Source organism: Myotis myotis, unplaced genomic scaffold, assembly GCF_014108235.1.
Source record: "Myotis myotis isolate mMyoMyo1 unplaced genomic scaffold, mMyoMyo1.p scaffold_m19_p_5, whole genome shotgun sequence".
In the NCBI taxonomy this organism is placed as follows: domain Eukaryota; kingdom Metazoa; phylum Chordata; class Mammalia; order Chiroptera; family Vespertilionidae; genus Myotis; species Myotis myotis.
The window spans coordinates 66,357,494-66,378,407 of record NW_023416357.1 but is presented as its reverse complement, the minus strand read 5'-3'; the positions used below and the strand labels follow the sequence as shown (position 1 = coordinate 66,378,407).

At 39.8% G+C, this 20,914-nt stretch overlaps 1 protein-coding gene across 11 annotated transcripts in view; it reads left to right on the top strand.

The window, feature by feature from the left end:
• Positions 1 to 20,914, top strand: part of EPB41L4A (erythrocyte membrane protein band 4.1 like 4A) — a 214,602-nt gene that overhangs the window by 137,155 nt on the left and 56,533 nt on the right. For all 11 annotated transcript variants that reach the window (XR_004967774.1, XM_036310756.1, XM_036310760.1 and 8 more), the window contains 3 exons: positions 9,498 to 9,589; positions 11,164 to 11,241; positions 17,281 to 17,402. Coding sequence is in view for 10 of the 11 variants with exons in the window: in XM_036310756.1 (XP_036166649.1) it covers positions 9,498 to 9,589; positions 11,164 to 11,241; positions 17,281 to 17,402 (292 nt within the window). In the remaining variant the exon portion in view is untranslated. The remainder of the gene's footprint in view (positions 1 to 9,497; positions 9,590 to 11,163; positions 11,242 to 17,280; positions 17,403 to 20,914) is intronic.

Here is a 20,914-nt window from a genome sequence, read left to right as displayed (position 1 = left end):
TTTTTCTGAAGGATTTAAGAATAAGTTTCAGCCTTAGCCGTTTCGGCTCAGTGGATACAGCGTCACCCTGCGGACTGCAGGGTCCTGGGTTCGATTCTGGTCAAGGGTACATGCCCGGGTTGCCTGGGTTGCGGGCTCCATCCCCAGTAGGGGACGTGCAGGAGGCAGCTGATCAGTTATTCTCACTCATCATTGGTGTTTCTTTCTATTTCTCCCTTTCTCTCTGAAATCAAACAAGAATAAGTTTCACATGTTATTTGTCTCTAAATACTTCTGTATGTATTTCCTAAATATAGGGATGGGCCCAGCTGGTGTGGCTCAATGGTTGAGCATCAACCTATGCACCAGGAGATCTTGGTTCGATTCCCAATCAGGGCACATGTCTGGGTTGCGGGCTCGATCCCTAATAGGGTGTGTGCAGGAGGCAGCCGATCAGTGATTCTCTCTCATCATTGATGTTTCTATCTTTCTCTCCCTCCCTTTTCCCCTCTTTGAAATCAATAAAAACATATTTTAAAACATTAAAAAAAGGGAATAGAGATGGTCACTGATGTAACCACAGTACAGTTATCAACTTAAAAAGATTATGTTGCTATAATGCTCCTATCATCTACTTTCCCTTTCCTGTGACCTAATAATGTCCTGAGTAGCGTTTTCCCCTTCCAGGATAGAACCCAATTAGCCTCCTTTAATCTGAAACATTTCTCCCACCCAACTCCCATTCATTTACTTAATTAAAACTTTTTTCAATGGTAGCTTACACTCAATATTACTTTATATTAATTACAGGTATTCAGCGTAGTGATAAATCTAGAACATTTTTGCTCTTTATGACACTGACATTGAAGAATACAGTTTTATCTCGTTTCATATTCATCTGTGGTTTCCTGTTATTAGACTGTTCCTGTGTTCTCAGCCGGGAAGCTGCACAGGTGAGGTTGTGTTCCTCTCAGGGTACAGCTGGAGGCACATGATGACCAGTTGTCTTCTGTTCATTAAATTTGACCACCCAGTCATGGTGTTGCCCAATTTTCAACTGTATAATTACTGTGTTGTTTTTTTTCTCCTTTCCAACTAATAAGTAATTTGTGGGGAGATACTTTAATTCAATGCAAATACCCTGCTCCCCTTCAAAATGTCCCTACAGCTCTAGCATTCATTGAGGCTTCTTGCCTGATCAGATTGCTAACTATGATGCTTGCAAAATGTTGATTTCCTCACTCTCCCACTCCCTCCATATTTATCAGTCAGCCCTTGGCATTCTACTGTAAATAGAGTCACACTTACTTACTTATCAATTAGTTATTGGTATGGACTTAGTAATTTCTGTTTTTTCCCCCAGTGGTTTACAGTGCATTACAGTACCCAATGATTGAGTGAGTGCAAGCCCTTTGAATCTGGCTTTTGTGCTCTTTTGACCTGTCCCTGTCATTTTTTGTCACTTTTTTTCACTGTGGAACAATATGGTATTTCAGGTGCATCTTGTACCTACCCCACATCCACCTTCTTACTAACCATGTCTCCAAAGAGCTCTGGTTCCTTTTAACTCAAGATCTGGGTGTTAGATGTGTTCCTTGCTACTGGGGTAACTTTGTTTCTTGGTCCTTTCTGTGGACAAAGGTAGGGAATGTATGTATGCATATACACATACATACAGATGTAAATAAATACATACATATGTGCTCATATAAACATGCTTGTACACATTTTAGGCCCCTAACCGGTTTGGCTCAGTGGATAGAGCATCAGCCTGCAGACTGAAGGGCCCCAGGTTCGATTCCGGTCAAGGGCATGTACCTTAGTTGCGGGCACTTCCCCATTAGGAAGTGTGCAGGAGGCAGCTGATCGATGTTTCTCTCTCATCGATGTTTCTAACTCTCTATCCCTCTCCCTTCCTCTCTGTAAAAAAAAAAATCAATAAAATATATTTTATAAAAAAAGAAATCACGAGTTCATGCCATACCTCTGACTTCCACTTAACCCCACAGGGTTCTTTCTTGCCTTCCCTCCTTTCGAATTTGTATGTCCTTTGTCCACGAGAACCTTGGCTCCCAACAACAGTAACACATTTACTCATTTGCTCAATTCTAAAATACATCAAAAATAGCTTCAGAGTTGCTTTTGGGCAGCCACTCAAATTGACGGTTGCTCACAGTGCTGTCACTCACATAGAGCACCTTGCCCAATCTGAGGGCAGAGTCAGATATCATCCGTGTTCAAGATCTACCTGGGGTGGCCCTTCTTTCCGCCTACCCTGTTACTGTGGTTATGGACTTCACGTGAGATCTACTAGTTAGTTTCCTTGTTTCAGTTTGCTTTCAGTTATAGCTCCCCTCCTCGTTCCTTATTTATTTGGTTTTATTTTCTGAAGACATAGAAGATTAACATGCTTTTAAAAGTAAAACTATACAAAAAGGCACATTCAGAAAAGGATTGCTAATGCCCATATTCCTTCAGTCCTGTTCCCTCGCCTCACGCTTCCTTGTCCAAAACCAACTTCAGTGTTTTATGGCTTATCCTTCCTGTGTTTCTATTTGTAAAAATAAGCATGTTTTTCAATTTTTCCTTTTTTCTCACCTAAAAGAGAACATACTGCATATATTCATTTGCACTGTGTTTCTCTTTCATTTAGTAATTCTTCCTAGAAATCTCTATCAGTTTATTGAGAGCTTTCTTGTTCTTTTGTATAGCTGTGTAGAACTTAATTGAGTACCTATCCCATAGTTTACACAACTGATCTCTTATGCTGGAACATTTAGATAGTTTTCACTTATAAATTTTTCTTTAATCAATAACTTTGTGCATATGTATTTTTTATATTGTAGGAGGGGTGTCCTCGGGTAAATTCCCAGGAGTGGGAATGCTTGGTCACTGAGTAATGTCATATAGTTTGTTAGTTATTGCCATATTCCTCCTCCCCAACCTCCACCCCAAATTTTTGAGACATTTGGCATTTCCACCTACATGTATGAGTGTACCTAGGATATAGATATAATATTTTCTCCCAAATATTCCTCACTGTGGCTTTGTTAGTGATACTTGGATTCTGACGCTACACAACAATTTGGTTTGGCATCTCTCTGGACTACTAGACTTGTGGTCAAACAGCATGGTTTAAGTCCAGGTCTCTCACTTACCTAACCTAGTATAATTCACTCAACAGCATTTAACCTACATTTCCTCATCTATAAAGTGAGTATGATAACAACTGTCTTACAGTGTTGTTGCGAGGTTGAAGCACCTAGCCCAAAGTTGGGCATGTAATACATACCCGGGGCATGTCTCTGAATCGGAACTGTCTTGGACTCATGCCACTTAGAACTACTGAAGTTTTGCACAGAAAAGGGCTCAGGAAAAACCTCGTTCTTGACCAGTTTTGGCTGGTGAATGGCTGTGTCAGTGGAGGAAGAGGAGCCCAGGTTTTCCAAGCCCATAGAGTTACCTTTGTTTCACTTACTAGTGTGTTTGTTGACATTCTCCATAATTAAAACACATAGGTCATTTTTTCAGAAGGAATTTTTTAAAAAGAAGTTGCTTTTATTTTTAATTTTTTAAATTGATTTTAGAGGGGGGGAAGGAGAGGGAGAGATAAAAACATTGATGAGAGAGAAACATCAACATCAATTTGCTGCTTCATGCACACCCTCTGCTGGAAATCGAGCTCCAAACCTGGGCACGTGCCCTGACGGGGAATCAAACTGGTGACCTCCTGGTGGGTGGGCTGATGCTCAACCACTAAGCCACACCGGCCAGGCCTGGAAGGAATTTTTAAATTGTGCTATAAAAATTTTTTTTTGAGAATATCAGTAGATCTTACAGGGTATGCCTTCATTTTAACAAGCTTAAGTAACATTTGTTATTTAAAAATTTAAGCCTAAGAATAAACATTACTTATCATTAAAAATTAAATCTGCAAGAGAAAAATGTTGACATTTTAGTAAATGCTAAAGTTTCTCTAATGAGCAGATGAGGAAAAGATAAAGTCTGAACAATAATAAAAGCAAACCATCTGGAATTTTGGGTTGGTATCTGAATTTTTTCAAATAGGAAGCAAAATGAGGTCAACATAATAGTTTTCAAAGTTTACTGAAACATGGTGTAAATATTTTCTAATGGTTTGGCTCATAAATGTATATTTTTAATTTTGGAGAAAGAAAAAGAAGCAGCACAATTTAACACATCTTTTCCAACTCTATAATTTATGTTTCTATGAACCTAGAAAGACGTATATACAATTATTCATCAAGCAATAAATTTACTCATCTGTAAAAGAAGTACATAAAAAGGTTTTTCACGTTTACTATATATTTTGGAATATAACCCAAACAGCTGACAAAAGAGTACTGGAATATTTTTGCTGTTTTTGTTCTTTTATTGTAAACTATAACATATATGCAGGAATGGAAATTAATTTTATTCTCTGAGTGCTTTGCTGAAATGCACAATTATTTTTAATTCAAACCATATTGCATGCATTTCAGAAAGAATTAAACTCCTGTGTGTGTGTGTAAGGGTGCTTGTGTGGCATAATATTTTTTAAGCCAAAATACTGAAAAAACACTTCCTTGAAAAAAAAGTTCTTTGTTCATATAAATCAGGGAAATGCCAACTACCTTACCTGATCTTGGAAATTCACATTAGCATGTTACAGATCTGAATATTTCAGCCATAAGAAAGAATGAAATACTGCCATTTGTGATAACATGAATGGATCTTGAGAGCATCCTGTTAAGCGAAATAAGTCAGATGGAAAAAGACAAGAACCATATGATTTCATTCAGATGTGGGATATAAAACAGAAAGCAACAAGTGAACAAACAAAACAAACTCAGACACAGAAACAGAATGGTGGTTACCAAAGGGGAAGGAGGTGGAGGGAAAAGGAAGAGGTTTAGTAAAGGGGGTTGAATTTATAGTGACGGAGGAAGACTAGACTCTGGGCGATGAGCACACACTGCAGTATACAGGTAGGTAATGTATTATAAAACTGTGCAGTTGAAACTTATATAATGTTGCTAACCAGTGTCACCCAATAAATTAAAAAAAAAATTGATCTGAGTATTGAACCCATCGTTTTCCAAACTTACTTGACCATAAAACTCTTCTTTCTTCTTTTTTTTGCCAATATCATAAGATACTAATGTTGTAAGAAACACTCTCTAGGGAGCACAATGTAAAGAAAAAGCTTGAGTAAGATAATATTTTACTCAGTGCTTTAAAATTCCCTTCTAACATCTCATTCCAAACAATAAGATGGGTAACTTTTTTTGTTGCGGGGCTCACTCTGAACTCTTGCTCTGGGTTGAGATGCCTAGAAGAGGAGCCGCGGAAACTATGGGGGAAGTTGTTAGAACAAACATTGTGCTCTCATGCACAGATAGTTCTAATTTTTAATGCAGCTATTCAATCTCACCATTTGTAAAGATAAAATTTCTCAAAACACTTAAAATTTTGTGATAACTCTTTGGTCTCTACTATCAGTTAAAGAATAAAATAATCTTTTCAATTCAACCCCTTGCCTTCCTTCGCTTTATCAGTAGTCATATGCCATCACCCCTCTGGTGATTTTGTTTTTTTCCCCCCAGTCCCTAAAATAAGTTAACAATTGTCAAGTACATATAAATCTTGTGGAGCTTGAATGTTTAAAAAAAAAAAGAATCTGGCCCTAGTTGGTTTGGCTCAGTGGATAGAGTGTTAGCCTGCGGACTGAAAGGTCCCAGGTTCAATGATTCTCTCTCATTGATGTTTCTATCTCTTCCTCTCCCTTCCTCTCTGAAATCAATAAAAATAAATTTTAAAAAATTCTTTAAAAAAGAAGAATCTGCCCTGGCCGGTTGCTTAATGATTAGAGCATCAGCCCAAGGACCAGAAGGTCAAGGGTTCAATTCCTGGTCAAGGGCACATACCTGGGTTGTAAGCTTGCTCTCCAGCGCGTCAGGGCATGTGAGGAAGGCAACCAATCGATGTGTCTTTCTCATTCCGTTCTCTCTCTCTCTCTCCCTCCCTCCCCCTCTTTGCACTCTCTCTAAATTAAAAAATCAGTGGAAAAAATATCCTCAGGTGAAGATTAACAACAAAAAGAATCCCACAATACTTGAGCCTAGTAATCCTCACACTTCTCCTTAGCCTCTCACCTCTAGGAATCACTGATGCAGCCCCTTTGCTGGGGGCCTTGATAGTATTTATGTAACAATTGCATCTTACTATTGTTAGCAGCACTAATGTATTTTACTCTTAAGTATCTGTCCTGCACTGCACCTGAGGTTACTTCTAGTGACCTTGGAGGTGGGCAAATATATAGTAATTTGAGAATTATTGAGGATTGAGAAGGTGTTCATCTCCATAATTCTAGAAAGGCTGGGGAAGGCAGACTGTCCAGTTGTGCTGCTTCCGAGGAACAGAAGAACTGGCTGGAGTGTGGGTTGGGTGTGGCAAGGAGGTCAGGCTTGGGAGAGGCCGCGCAGCTTGGTCCGGCCCAGGGCATGCAGGTTGCTGAGCACCTTGCCGTGTGAGCTCCTCCACGACCCTGTCAGTAATCTCAGTACGCTTAGCAGACGCCAGGCTGAAGTAGATTTATTTTTCCAAGATTGCAAAGAGAAACATAGCCAGCAAAGATGAGAAAAGAGACTGAGAAGACCAGAGGGAATTAGGTTGGAACTCATTGATATAATACAGGTCCTGGATTCTTAACACATGACAGAATTGGGGGTTTGAGCCAAGTTTACCTAGAGACCCACAGCACAGTGAAGCCCCACATGATATCTGAGTTACAGGTGATTTAAGCTTGATCAGTTCATAAAATAAAAAGAAGTAGATTCAGACCATAGCTTTGCTTCCGGCGTGAAGGGACAAAAGCTATGAAGGTGTTTGAGTAATTTTGCCAAAAGCAAGCATTGCATGCTTGGATATAAAGTATTTTAGCAGTCGGTTGGAATGAACTAAAGTTAAGCAGCTCGTCATCTTTGTATGAATGAATGGGAAGGTGCTAATTGTCTCTGGAAAAGGTTTGTAGGTAGGGGAGTGGTAGTAAGCAAGGGACGTGTGCAATGCTGTATCCGTTACGTTCACACCAGCAGTTGCTGTAAGTGGCAAAAATACACAGGATTTATTCTGAACCCCTAGCTCTCTTTTTCGTTGTTAACCCCCCTTTTAGTATTTGGATTACAATGGGATAAGGAGCAGGCAGCTGTGTTAAAGCCCTGTGTAAGTGGAGGATGAGTCTGTACTTGTCACTTGTACATGGCAGCAGTAATTAGGAGGCCTGTGGGAGGCTCTTTTGTTCCTTTCACATATTTGCACCGAAGAAAACTTGAGAAAATCCAATTCTGGCTGGATCTTAAATACCTTTTATCCTTTCATGAAGTAATGGTAGTTTTAAAAATATATTAAAAATTAGCTATCCTAGGACCAGGTGTCTTTTTGAAAAGCAAAGGAATACAAACGCTTATGTGAAGAATGAAGTGAAAATCAGTCCACGAAAAATTTGAGGAGATTTGCTTTGTTTTTAAGACTGAATGGTCTTTGGTTTCTCCTTCACTTTTGGAAATCTGGATTAGATGTAATTAAGTAACTGTTTGAAAATATGATATAGGTATGTAAGTGCCTCCTCATTTGTGGGTGCTCTTGCTAACATGCGAAAGTGCCTGTGCCACACAGCAGACATCACAGCCACCACTTCTTGTCGCTGGTGATGCTCAGTCAGTCCTGCCACTTATTGAAAGGCACAGGGACAAGGGGGTGCAGATACTGAGGAGGTGGTAGCGGGGGAGGGGAGGCAGCTTGTCCTGTACTGGCTTTATCTGAATCCTTTATCCAGATAACAGTGCAGTCACAAGCAGAATTGTTTTTTAAAATACATGACCTGTACGTTATATTTTTGGATAATCCAGTGACCTTAAAAACACCCACCTGCTATATAAGAAACTCTTAATAGTCATTGCCTCTTGGGAGGGGAATTGGGGCCAGTGGTAGGAGAGAGATTTTGTTATCATTGTGTATCCACTTTGGGAACTTTGGGCATTTATTCCATGAATATTTATGTTCTATATTTTAAAAAAGAAAAGGAAAAAAGTCCCTCTAAGCATCCCATCTCCTGGCAGGATCCTTGGCTTCCCACCCTGCACCGCCCACCCCCCCAGATCATCTGTGATTTCCTCTGCAAACCCTTTCCCATCCCTCCCCCCAGTTTCTTTTACTTTTGAGAAAAACACTTTCTGAATTCATTGACTTTTCTGCTTCGTCTCTAATTTTGTACTCCCTACCCCTTTCACGAATGTCACCGAAGATTTCTTACCGTGAAATGCAGTAACTTCCTCTGAAACCCTGTTTGACCTTTCTGGGTCATGGACTTGCTCTCTCCTCCCAGCCTCCCTGACCATTGCCTCCTGATCCATGTTGACCTCTCATCTCTGCTGTGACTCCACCTTTATTCACTCTGTACCGTTGTTCTGAGCAAGTTTTTTTAAAACTCTTTGGTGAAATCATCTATGTCAGCAGATGCGACCTCACTCCTCAGCTCTACGCCTGTATGTTTACTGGCCCACTAGGCATGTTTAGTTCTCAATTCCGTGGGCACCTCAAAATCAAAATAGCCTGAACTTATTGTCCATTCCATCACCATCCAAATTCCCATTTTCCCCACTTGCTGTATTTTATTACTTGGAGCACCCAAGCCAGAAACCTGGGAATTATCCTAAATTTCCCCTCCACCTCACAAGGGTTCCAGGTTGCCTTGCTGTAACATGCAAATATTGGCTCTGTTTTTATCACACCCTTTCATTTTTTCAAATAAACTCTAAATTAGGCCTCATTCCAGATGGACTTGGGAGAAATGTTATGCATATGAATGTTCTGTCCTTATTAAAAGTAGTTGGGGCCATTTTAATTATTCCTCCACTTTGAGGATTGAGGATTTTGTTTATGAATCCATAGAACCTCATTCCAGGGGCATTTCTGCATTTGAGACATGAGCTTAGTTTTTATTTAAAACTAAGTTGGCAATTATATAACTTCACAGAGTTTATGGTTTGTTTATTTATTTATTTATTTATTTATTTATTTATTGCTACTTATGTTGTTGTATTTTGCTTGATTTCCTAGTCAGTCATGAAAAAAAAAAAATACAGTTAAGAACTGGATTTGTGAGCATCTCTTTTTTATTGGGAGTTGATTTGCCCACGGTCAGTATTTTTCCTGTTTTTGGTGCCCATTTGGGGCTGACAAGTTTGTGGTACTTCAGTGCCATCACCCTGGTTATCCATGGTCATGGGTGATATACTAGTAGAAGTAGGTGATGGCACTAAGATTTATATGGACTTATATTTTGTAATCTTAATTAATTGAGATTTAAAGCAACCCTCCAAAAATAGTTACAAAGAGATATTCTTTGTTTTATGTGTTAACAATAATTTGTTTACTTGAATTTTTGTTACCTGTGGCTATCACCTGAAGAATGTATGGTCAGTGATTGACGTTCTCTCTCTTTTTTTCTCTCTCAGTGCAATGAAACTTCATTCTTTTTTGAAGCTCGGAGTAAAACTGCTTGCAAGCATCTTTGGAAGTGTAGTGTAGAACATCATACATTTTTTAGGTATGTTAATGTGAAAGTTTTGTTGATTGTTCTAACAAGTGAAAATTGCATTTGTTTTTATAACAAGAATTCTCTTCTATCTACAGTAGAAATTTGGAAGTTTTTCTCTTTTATTTTTTTCAGTCACCTAATTCTCTTGATCACATTAATAGAAATAGATATATATGCACAGACATGCATACACACATACATGCACACATAGATACCTTCTTTGCTCACATTATAAGAAAGGCCAAGGACAGTTTTTATTTGTTTATGTAAAAAGTACAGCTTTGGTATTCGTGGAAAGTAAGTGTTCTGCTGTGGACATACTAAATTTGAAATGCCTTTTAGTCATCTAAATGGAGACGTTGGATGTATAAGGCTTACTAGAAAGACCAAGGTTGGCCATGTAAATTTAGTTAGTATTTAAGCAAAGCTGACTGGATGAGGTCACGTTGGAGAAAAGTGAAGAGAGAGAAACAGGAAGCCAAGGACTGGGCTGTGGGACCCTGCCAGCATTTAGAGCAGAGGTCCTCAGACTTTTTAAACAGGGGGCCAGTTCACTGTCCGAGGTGCACACTGCGGGCCTGGGACGAGTCGGCTTCTAAGCAGGGCAGGCAGCGGCGGCAAAAACACCCGGAGGGCCGGATAAATATTTTCGGCGGGCCACATGTGGCCCGTGGGCCATAGTTTGAGGACCCCTGATTTAGAGGACTGGAAGAGCCAGCCATGGATTATGAGAAGGAGTAACCTGGAAAGTGTGTAAGGAAATGGAAGATGAAGGAGGAAAATGTCATGTTGAATTTTCTCTGTTGCATGCTGTGCTCCTGGAAGGTCAAGTGGGGGTGGAGAATTGACCGTTGTATTGTGGGAATACTTTTTGTTTATTTCACATCTTTATGGTATAAAGATAACACTAAATTTTGTCAGGTAATACATTCAGCTGTATTTGTGTTTTTAAATTTAAAACTAGATTCATTCTTCCCCTTACTCCTATTTGGTTTGCATGGAGCAGTTTCCCCAAATAGCATGATATTGGAGACGTATTCTAATCAAATGACCAGTGTCCTTTATTTAGCTTGTATTAGGGCAGGGATGTTTCCCAGAAAGCCTGAGACATTACCTCTCGGTCAGGGGCCTTGGTGGAACAGGTCCCCATGGAAGTGTCTGTTGAAGGTACCCTGGAGAGGGAAGTGCTGGACTATAGTACAAAGGAGACTGAACCACTCCTCAGAGATGATTAACTGCTGTGAAGGCCTTGGCTTGAGTAAATCAACCTAGTGACAAAGTTCTCAAGATTATTTAAGCAGAGAAAGTAATATGAATCACAACTAAAGCTTCTAAGGACAATGATGTCTTCAGAAAGTATGAGTATTTCAACATTATATATAAATTCCTAGAGTGTGTTTGTGTTTCAACAGTTAGCTTATAATAACATTATTATTTCCTGCCAATGTGTAGAACAAATAAGATACGTTGATTAGCTGTTAAGGTGTTGTATGATTATATTTTCTACGTAGCTTTTGCTCAAATGTTGCAAAAGTATCTGTATTTCTGAGTCTTAATTTAATTTTATTTTAAAAATTCATTAGAATGCCAGAAAATGAATCAAATTCACTGTCAAGAAAACTCAGCAAGTTTGGATCCATGAGTTATAAGCACCGCTATAGGTAAATACCATTTTTTTCCTTGGGGTGTGTACATGTAAATACATAAATATTTAATTCAGCTGTTCACATACAGGCACATTAAAGTTTTTTTTTCTTATTTTTGTACCGTGCCAGTGAATTTTATTAGCATAATAGTTTATTAAAACTTTTTTGACAAAAACGATTTTCCAGGCTTAATTATATTTAATGTCTGTATTAGCTCTGTTAAGTTTAGAACTTTTAGAATGTACTAGAGTTTATCTTCTGAAATGTATTTTGATGGACATATCACTTGTAATTATGTTGTGATTAGGAGATAATAGATATTTTGAATAGTAGCTGATTGGTGTTCTTAGGACATTCAGTCGATCCCCTGTTGTAATACAATGTATACTTTATATTGTGCATCAAATCATATTTTCTGCAGCATAAAGCCTACATGTAGTGAGGCTAGCAATTACATCTAAAATTTATTGAGCAGTATTAAGTGCCATGTATTGTGCTAAATGTTTTCCATTTATTATTTCATTTAATCATCACAGTCTTCTTAATATTACCCTGATTAATATGTGAGGAAACTAAGGCTCAGCAAGGCCAAGTCACTTCTCCAGGTAACCCAGCTAGAAGCAGTAAAATGGAGTTCACACCCTGGCCGTCTAACTCCAGGGCCTGTGCTTCTGTCCATTAGGCAAAGTGTTAGCATGTTGCAGGAAAAGGCTGGTTGTAATTGTCCTGCAGCCAGGCAGGTGCTTGTGTCTTTTTCAAGTTCCAGTATCAAAAGTGGGAGCTTTCTATGTTTTTTTTCTTAATATATTTTTATTTATTTATTTTTATTTTTAAAAAATATATATATATTTTATTGATTTTAGAGAGGAAGGGAGAGATAGAAACATCAGTGAGAGAGAATCCTTGATTGGCTGCCTCCTGCACAGCCCCCACTGGGGATCAAGCCCGCAACCCGGGCATGTGCCCTTGACCGGAATCGAACCCGGGACCCTTCATCTGCAGGCCGGCGCTCTAACCACTGAGCAAAATCAGCTAGGGCTGAAATATTTTTATTGATTTCAGAGAGGAAGGGAGAGGACGAGAGAGATAGAAACATCAATGATGAGAGAGAACCATTGATCGGCTGCCGCCTGCACGCCCCATACTGGGGATGGAGACCACAACCTGGGCATCAAACCGTGACCTCCTGGCTCATAGGTCAATGCTCAACCACTGAGCCACGCCAGCCGGGCAGCTTTCTATGTTTTGAAAAATAATTTGTTTTGTTTCAACTCCTTCTGTTAATAGAGAGTGTGTGAGGTGCAAGACATGGTATTGGGTGCCTTAGAGATGCAAAGATTCAGATCTTAGCACCTCTGCCTTCAGAGAGCTACATCATTCCGGCAGTGAGGCTGGTCCGAGGCCCTGTAAAACCCAAGCAGAGTGCAGAAATGCTGCTCAGGAGGTGTGACACTGTTCTGTCAGCCCCACTGGAGACATCACTGAATGAAATGCTTACCTAGGAAACTTAAAAGTAGAGCCAAGCTCTGGCCAGGTGGCTAAGTTGGTTGGAGCATTGTCCTGTGCGCCGACAGGTTGCAGGGTCGATTCCTGGTCAGGGCACATACCTACATTGCAGGTTCTATCCCTAGTCAGGATGCATATGAAAGGTAACTGGTTGATGTTTCTCTCTCCCTCTGTCTCCTTTTCTCTTTCTCTAAAAAATCAATAAAAGTATATCCTCCAGTGAGGATTAAAAATAAATAAATAAATAAAACCAAGTCAAGTGTTTGTAGGACAATGGTATGCCAGATTTTAATTCCTCTCTCTCTTTCTTTTTTTGTTTTGTTTTGTTTTGTTTTGTTTTGTTTTGTTTTGTTAATCCTCACCTGAGGATATTTTTTCTATTGCTTTTCAGAGAGAGTGGAAGGGAGGAAGAGAGAAAAGAGAGAGAGAGAGGAACATTGATGTGAAGGGGGTACATCAATTGGTTGCCTCCCACACTTGTCCCAATCGGGGACAGGGATTGAACCCACAACCCTGGTACATGCCCTTGACCGGGAATTGAGCATGAGACCCTGTGGTGTGTAGGCTGGTGCTCTAACCACTGAGCACACCAGCCAGGGCTAATTCCTCTTTTATAACCCACATGTTTGGCCTTGAAGTTGAAACCAGAGATAATCAATAACAGAGTGATTAATAGTAAATGTTCGCTGCATTCATTGTTACACATTATTCATTTGCATATTTGCTTATTTGATGACATATAAAACCTAAGTAATTATAGATGTTCTCGCTACTTGGTGTTCACTGATAACTAAAAATTTAACCTTTTGCTTATCAAGGTTCTTGCTCAGACAGTGATATAATTATCAGGAACTTAAGGGAAGAGTACCTATTTTATGTTGAGGTGAACAGCTAATAGTCACCATTTGGGCTGTTCTTCCATTTAGAACATAAAACACAGAGAAAATGTGTAACTCTATCTCTGTGTTCCTATTATTAAAATTGCAATTATGCTGCTTAACATATGCTGTAGTTAGTTTCCACAAATTTACTAATACCTGATTTCTCAAATTTATTGAAATGCAAATGTTGTGGCTACTGGGAATTATTATTATTGGATTTTGCATATTAAATATCATTTCTTCCAAGAAAGTAATTAAAGGTAACCTTTGCAGAACTGGAAGCCCTGCTAAATCTGTTCTAATTTGGTGGCTGGTCTTAACTGCCTAGTCAGTTTTAATGAAACCCAAATCTCTGTCTCTGTCTGTAGGAAGCATAATGTTACTCCATCCCTGGAAGAAATGTGTTTCATTCCACTGCCCAGAGCTGGTCATGGGCAGGGATGGGTCTCGGACTCCTGGGTGGTCTCCAGCACCTGGACTGTTAGTTGTCAAAAGAGGAAAAATACCCAGCCTTTAACAAACATCATATGCCTGCTTCTCTCTTGAGATGTTCTGTAGACCTCATGGAATGAAGGGAACACAGCCCCTTCCTTTGCCGGCAGGCTTTTAGAGCATGAGGGATAAAGAGCAGCATAAATGCTGCAGGGTGCAAATGCAGGTGTGTCTGCATTTGTGTGTATAATTATGTGTAGACGTTTACAGTGGTGCATCTGTACGTGTATGTGATGTAGGAAGACAGAGTTCTAGTCTTGATCCCTTTCTTGCATCTTCGGGCACGCTGAATATCAATGAGATTTCAGTATTTTTTAGAAAAATTAGTCATTACTTAAGAAGGGGGAAATATTACACATTTGTAGTGATGTGTGACAGTCAATCAAAATTCCAGATTTTGTGAGGGAAATCTGAGCTGAAATCCAACAATCTAATTCCTTTGTTTTATTATCAGAGACCAATAATCTGAAATAGAACTTGATCGAATCTTTGATTAAAATATTTCGTTATACACTGATATTTCTTTCCCTGAACCCCTTAGAAATTAACTTTGCATTTACCTGTTGTTAAGTTAGTAGGGGACTCCTTGTTTTGATGAATAAGTTGAATAGAATTTATATTCCAGGAATGAGAATTGGGCCTGAGAAACACCCCCTGGGAACCCAGATGACCTTCTTGTAGGACTTAAATCTCATGAACTTTCCACATTTCTTTTTTTTAAAAAAAAAATATGTATTTATTGATTTTAAAGAAAGAGGAAGAGAGAAGAAGAGGGGGAGAAAGAGAGATACGTCAATTGGTTGCCTCCAGCACACACCCTGACCTGGGATCGAATTCACAACCTGGGCATGTGCCCTGACTGGGACTCTCACTGGTGACCTTTTGGTGCATGGGATGATGCTCAACCAACTGAGCCACACTGGCCAGGGCTCCACATTTCTTAAAATCTGAAAGAGAACAAATTCTCATGAGAGCCTCCTTCGTGTCAGGTGCTTGCACAGGTGTCACTTTATTTAACCACATAAAGTAAATATGGGATGGGCTCAGTGACCCGCCAAAGGAGGTTTCTCTTCATTTATACAGATGAGAAATTTGAGCCCCAAGCCCCAGAGTAAACTAACTGAACTAAAGGCCTTTATCAGTAAGTGGGATCGCTGGGATTTGAACCCAGGTGTCTCTGTTCTTGTTCTCTTTCCTCTACCCCTCACTTTGGAGCTGTAGGGCCACTCAGCATAGAATGGGAGTGTGTATGCCAGAGTGTGAGGAGGTAAGGAGTGGGTGATCATGGGAATAATTCTCTGCACTGTCTCTACAAAGAGTCACCATTTATCAAATACTGTCTGCTACAAGGAAATAGTAAGAATGCTGCACAATAATATTTCCACTCGGAAATAGTAAGAATAAGTAGACATATATTATCAATGTTGAAAATAAGGCTCTAGGAGATTTGAAAAATAGCCTGTTGAAGATCATACAGTTGAGACAGAGCTATACTTGCAACTACAGACCAATGGCTTAGTGTTCTCTTCCTCCTTCCACTGCCCAGCTGTGCCATGCTGACCAGCTGGAGGTCGGGAAACTTGTTCTAGTCTTAGGTCCTGTACAGCTGGTGGCAGATCAGGGTATGGTTCTGGGCCATAGTTTTATTAATCTTGTGATATGATTTTGTCATGTCTCCGTTATTCCTGAGAGAAAACGCGTGTGGAAAAATTGAGTAAGTAAAATCTCATTATAAAATGTCTCAGGGGTCCACATGATGGGTTATATTTTTAGGGCAAATTTTTTTTCTTCTATGCAATAAAGTACACAGTACCCAAGTCTTAATCAGGGAAAGTCTGTTGGAAGTCGGTCTTATCTTCACACTCCATTCTACTTGTAATAATAGAATTTTGCTCTCTATAGGGATTTTTGTTTTTAACTTTCCAGGAGAGAGATATTGCTGTTTGTGTTAGTGATCTTATTTACTACCTTTAAAAAAAAATAGTTAAATTTCAAGTGAAAAAAAACCCAGCCTGTCACAGTTTGCTCCCCTCTCTCACCCCAGTTCTCATGAAGTATTGAACACTAGTACACTCATAGGTGGACCCCGGCATCTTCATTCATGGTAGCTCATATCAAGTTGTGTCCCTAATTATCCTGATGATAAGCCTCTTTTTATGGTTGTTTCAAGCACTAAAAAAAAAAAATCTAATAAAGGTGAATGGGGTAGTGAGGAAGGGAAACTCTCACAGAAGCATGTAGGAGGTAAATTTTGCTCTGTAAGTCTCATTTGGGAGAGATTCACTGATATTTGTTCTGTAAATGTAGGATGAATAGGATTTGGGGCCATTAAAAGGCTTTCTGGCTCTTCTTGAGGTGAATCAAACTAGATAAAAAGAAAAGCATTTTTCCTTGTCCCTAATGATATTTTCCTTGTACCTAAATGAAATTTTCACCTAAAATATTTAGGTGAAAGCTGGGGTCATTTATTGGCTCAAATTCAGCAGCTGTGGGATGAATTTTCAGTAGGATGAATGTTCACTGAAACCCAGAGAATGAAATCACACATTTCTCAGAGATTATTCCGTCCCCAGAGAAAGCTCAGCCTCCTGAATCCTCATAGCACTTCAGGGAAGCAGCACTGTGCGTGGGGTTTCTGGCCTGTTTTAAATCTTCCTGGGCACCTGATCTAGTGCAGGTGGGGCGAGCATAATAAAAGGTTGATTGTGCCATAGCAGGGTGGAGAGTAGACCACACAGTGGTCCTGAGGGGATGCTGTACAACTTACCATGGGGTGATGCCGATTCACGTAGAGTCATTGCCCTTATGCAATTCAGCCCAACATAATTTCTTCATCATTTTGTTGTAGAGTTGGAAGGCGATCAGAATTCTCTATTGCTAGCCCACCATTCTGTTAAATCTAAACCTTAGTCCTCCTTTAATAAACCCCCATTTCCTGTTTCTTCTCCTAAAACACATTCCTTCTATCTAACCTAAATGTTTCCTATTAGAATTTAATACTACTTCCTTGGTTAATATTGCAATGTGAATCAGTTGGGAACCTATGTATGCTTACAGCTCCTGTGAGTGTGTGTTTTTTCTTCTTTCCATACTTTGCAGATATTCTGAATGAGCTGTTGTTTACTTTTGTGCTGTGTGGTTTTACTTGTGTTAATCAAAATGTTGCATTTTCAAGTGGCAGGACAGCATTGCAAATGAGTCGAGATCTTTCTATTCAACTTCCCCGGCCAGATCAGAATGTGGCAAGAAGCCGAAGCAAGACTTACCCTAAGAGAATAGCACAGACACAGCCAGCTGGTAAGTCGTGGATGTAAACATGCATTTCCTTTTAGGCTGATGGTGTAAGATATACTTAGGTGGTGACTATAGCCCAATAGTTCTTTTATTATTAACTAGAGGCCCAATGCACAAAGATTCGTGCAAGAATGGGCCTTCCTTCCCCTGGCTGCCGGCACTGCCTTCCCTCCAGCCAGGAGCCACCTTTCCGCCTTCTCACGCTGCCCAGTGGCCCGGCGCAGCTGGGGCGGTGCGGAACGCCTGCATCGTCGCCATGGCAACGACACAAGTGTCCCACCCCGCCCTCCAGCCGTTCAGCTCTTATGTATGCATATTAACCCTCCATCTTTGTTGGGTTAATTTGCATACTCCTGATTGGCTGGTGAGCATCACGAAGGTATGGTCAATTTGCATCTTTCTCTTTTATTAGTGTAGATACTGGAATTTTTAATTTGACCCTGAAAATATCTAAGCAGTCAGAAATTATTAATAAGTAGACAAGTAGTTAACTTGAGTCACCATAGCCTGCCTAATGACTATACTTGCTTTTTGAAGAGATTAAAGTCTCAACCGAGTAATTTCCTGGTTGGGTGTGTCTGAGATTGGAAGTGAAGCAAACTTTTAGGAAAGTATTTATATACACACACACAATTTATACAGAATTCAGTAGGTTTTTTGTTATTGTTGGTTTTTATTGTGAAAAATAATATACATATAGAAAATGTATAAAATATACATATATATGCACATACACACAAAAAATTTAACATAGCCTTCAAGCCAAGAAGTTCCTTTTATTTATCTGTTCACATCTTTACCATCCCCTTCTTTCCCAACCAGAAAAAAGACACCATCTGACTTTGTGATAATTATTTCCTTACTTTTTGTTAGAATTTTACTGCTTATGTAGGTTTCTCTGAGCAAACTAACTTATTTTGTCTATTTTTAACATTAGATGAATGAATCATGGTCTCTGTTTTTTTGTAGTATATACTAAATGTATTCATTTTTCATGCTGTGAGTATTCTATTTATCACAATTTTGTTTATCCATTCTACTATTGATGGACATTTGGATTACTAATATTATTTGTTTTTAATGTAGACTACTTTAATGAAACCACTTAACCAATCAGTTTTAATCCCTGTTTGTTGTTCAGAGCTCATAGAATTTTACTGACTTTGTTGTGGCTTGTTTATAGATCACCCTTGCCTGACACTCTCCACAGACTTTTCACATATATTATCTCACTTGTGCCTCACAATAACCCTGTGAGGTAGGGCAAGACCCAGAGTATGTGCCCATTTTGCAGAGCAGGGAGAGATGGCTCAGCCGCTAGATAGGGGTGGGGCTGGGATGAAAACCCAGGTCTCCTGGATCATTTTGCTATGTAGCATTGTGTGAAGTGATTTCAGAGAGAGAGGAAGGGAGAGAGAGATAGAAACATCAGTGATAAGAATCATTGATTAGCTACTTCCTGTATGTCCCCCACTGGGCATCGAGCTCAAAACCCACAACCCAGGCATGTGCCCTGACTGGGAATTGAACCGTGACCTCCTGGTTGATAGGTTGACGCTCAACTCCTGAGGAACACCGGTCAGGGAAGTGAATGGAATTTTTACTCACAGTAATTAACCTCCAAACATTGCATGGCCATTTACATAGCATACGACATCCATTGTTTCATTTAACTCTCATGCCAGGGATATAAAAAAAGTGTTTGAGTTTTCTCCACTGCTGTTGGTTGTGAGAATGTCATGTGACTTATTGTTTCTAAAGCCAAATTAAATCTGATTGTAGGTTCCTTCCTCGCACTAGGCTGGGAGGAAATGAAATTCTTTCTGATGGGTCCTCAGTGGCAAAAATTAGACATGATTTAATTTTGCAACAGATTACCTTGCCACATAAGTATTATCATTATCCCCATTTGGGTGATGAGCAAACTGCGATTTAAAAAGGTAATTTGGCCAAGATTACTTAATAGGTACATAGCTTAGGACAAAAATTATAGCCTTAATATTTAATGTCTTTATCTTCACCTTTTGCATTTATTTTTGTATACGAGAAGCCTTAAATCCCATTTAGATCAAGTTCAGTGTGGTATAATCAGTAAGCAAACTTTCAAATCTTGTGCTATTTCTGAAACGCCATGCCTCATGAAATTATTCCGAGACCCACTGAGAATATAAAAACATTCCTTGCTTTAAATCAACATTTCATTCCTCTTGAGATGCAGGAAGCATCGCACATGCTTTTTTATAAACCTGTGCAGGTTGCTTTTTTCTTCTCGTATGTTCTTATAGAAATATCGGCCAATGTATCTCTCTCTCTCTCTCTCTCTCTCTCTCTCTCTCTCTCTCTCTATTTTCTGAAGCCCAAATTCTAGAAGCTGATTAATTTAGGGACAGGGGTTTGGGTTTTCTCATGGCTTATGCAGATCCAGTGAAATGCAGTTTTCACAGAGCCACCTGGGACTGTATTGAGCCCTCACATCTACCTTCCACCTCAAGTCCCACCGCCATGTGTCCTATTAACCACACTCCCTCTTTGGTAAGGAATAAGAATGTGGCTAACGCATGGCCCACGTCCTCTAGGATAGCCTCTCAGGTGGCTCTTTTAAAATTAGAACACATGTTATGCTTTGATTATTATAAAAATACATTCTTGCTTTAGAAAATTTGGGAAACTTGGAAACTTCCCATCTATAAAGTTTAAAAATGTTATATTAAATTCCATTCTCCTAGTACAGACACTATATTATATAGCCTCTAGTCATTTGTATATCTTTTCTGTAAAAGTTATATAGTAATATTTTACAACTTTCTTTTCTTATCTAATATATTATGGATATGTTCTAATAAGTTTTTTAATGTTGTTATACAGCCCCATTTTAAGAGCTGTGTATTTTCTCCTGCATAGATGTATAATGGACTTGACATAATTTATTCAGCCAATCTTTAGTTCTTGGATATTGAGGCCATTTCAAATTTAGGAGACTATAAATGTAACTAAAGTGAGTGTTCTTGTAGTAATATCTTTAAGCATTCATGCTAATTCATTATATACTAGAGGCCTGGTGCATGAAATTTGTGCATGGGTGCAGTCCCTAAGCCTGGCCGGTGATCAAAGCATAAGCGCCTGGCGTGGAAGGGCAGATCCCAGCTGACTTCTGGGCCCTGGGCAGTACCTGGGCTGCTGGGCCCTTGTGCACCCCCCTCAGCCTGAGTCATGGCGCCTAAGTCCCCATGCAAAGATGCGGTGAGCATGGCCAGACACCGCAGGCCGGGGCACAGCATGGGCCTCTGGGGCGCCCAGCGGCGCCACACGGAAGCTGGGTGGGCAGCGTGCTCTCTCCTGGCCAGCCTTGCAGACCGGCTCTTACACAAACCCATGGGGAGCCTGACTGGCCCCTGTGGTCCCATCATCTGCGGCCTGGCTCACTCAGAAGAGGCTGCACGGGTGTGGGGTGGGCTCCTTACGGGTGCCCGGCACCCGAGTGTGAGGGCTTCCCTGGCGCATGACCCCTGGTGTCC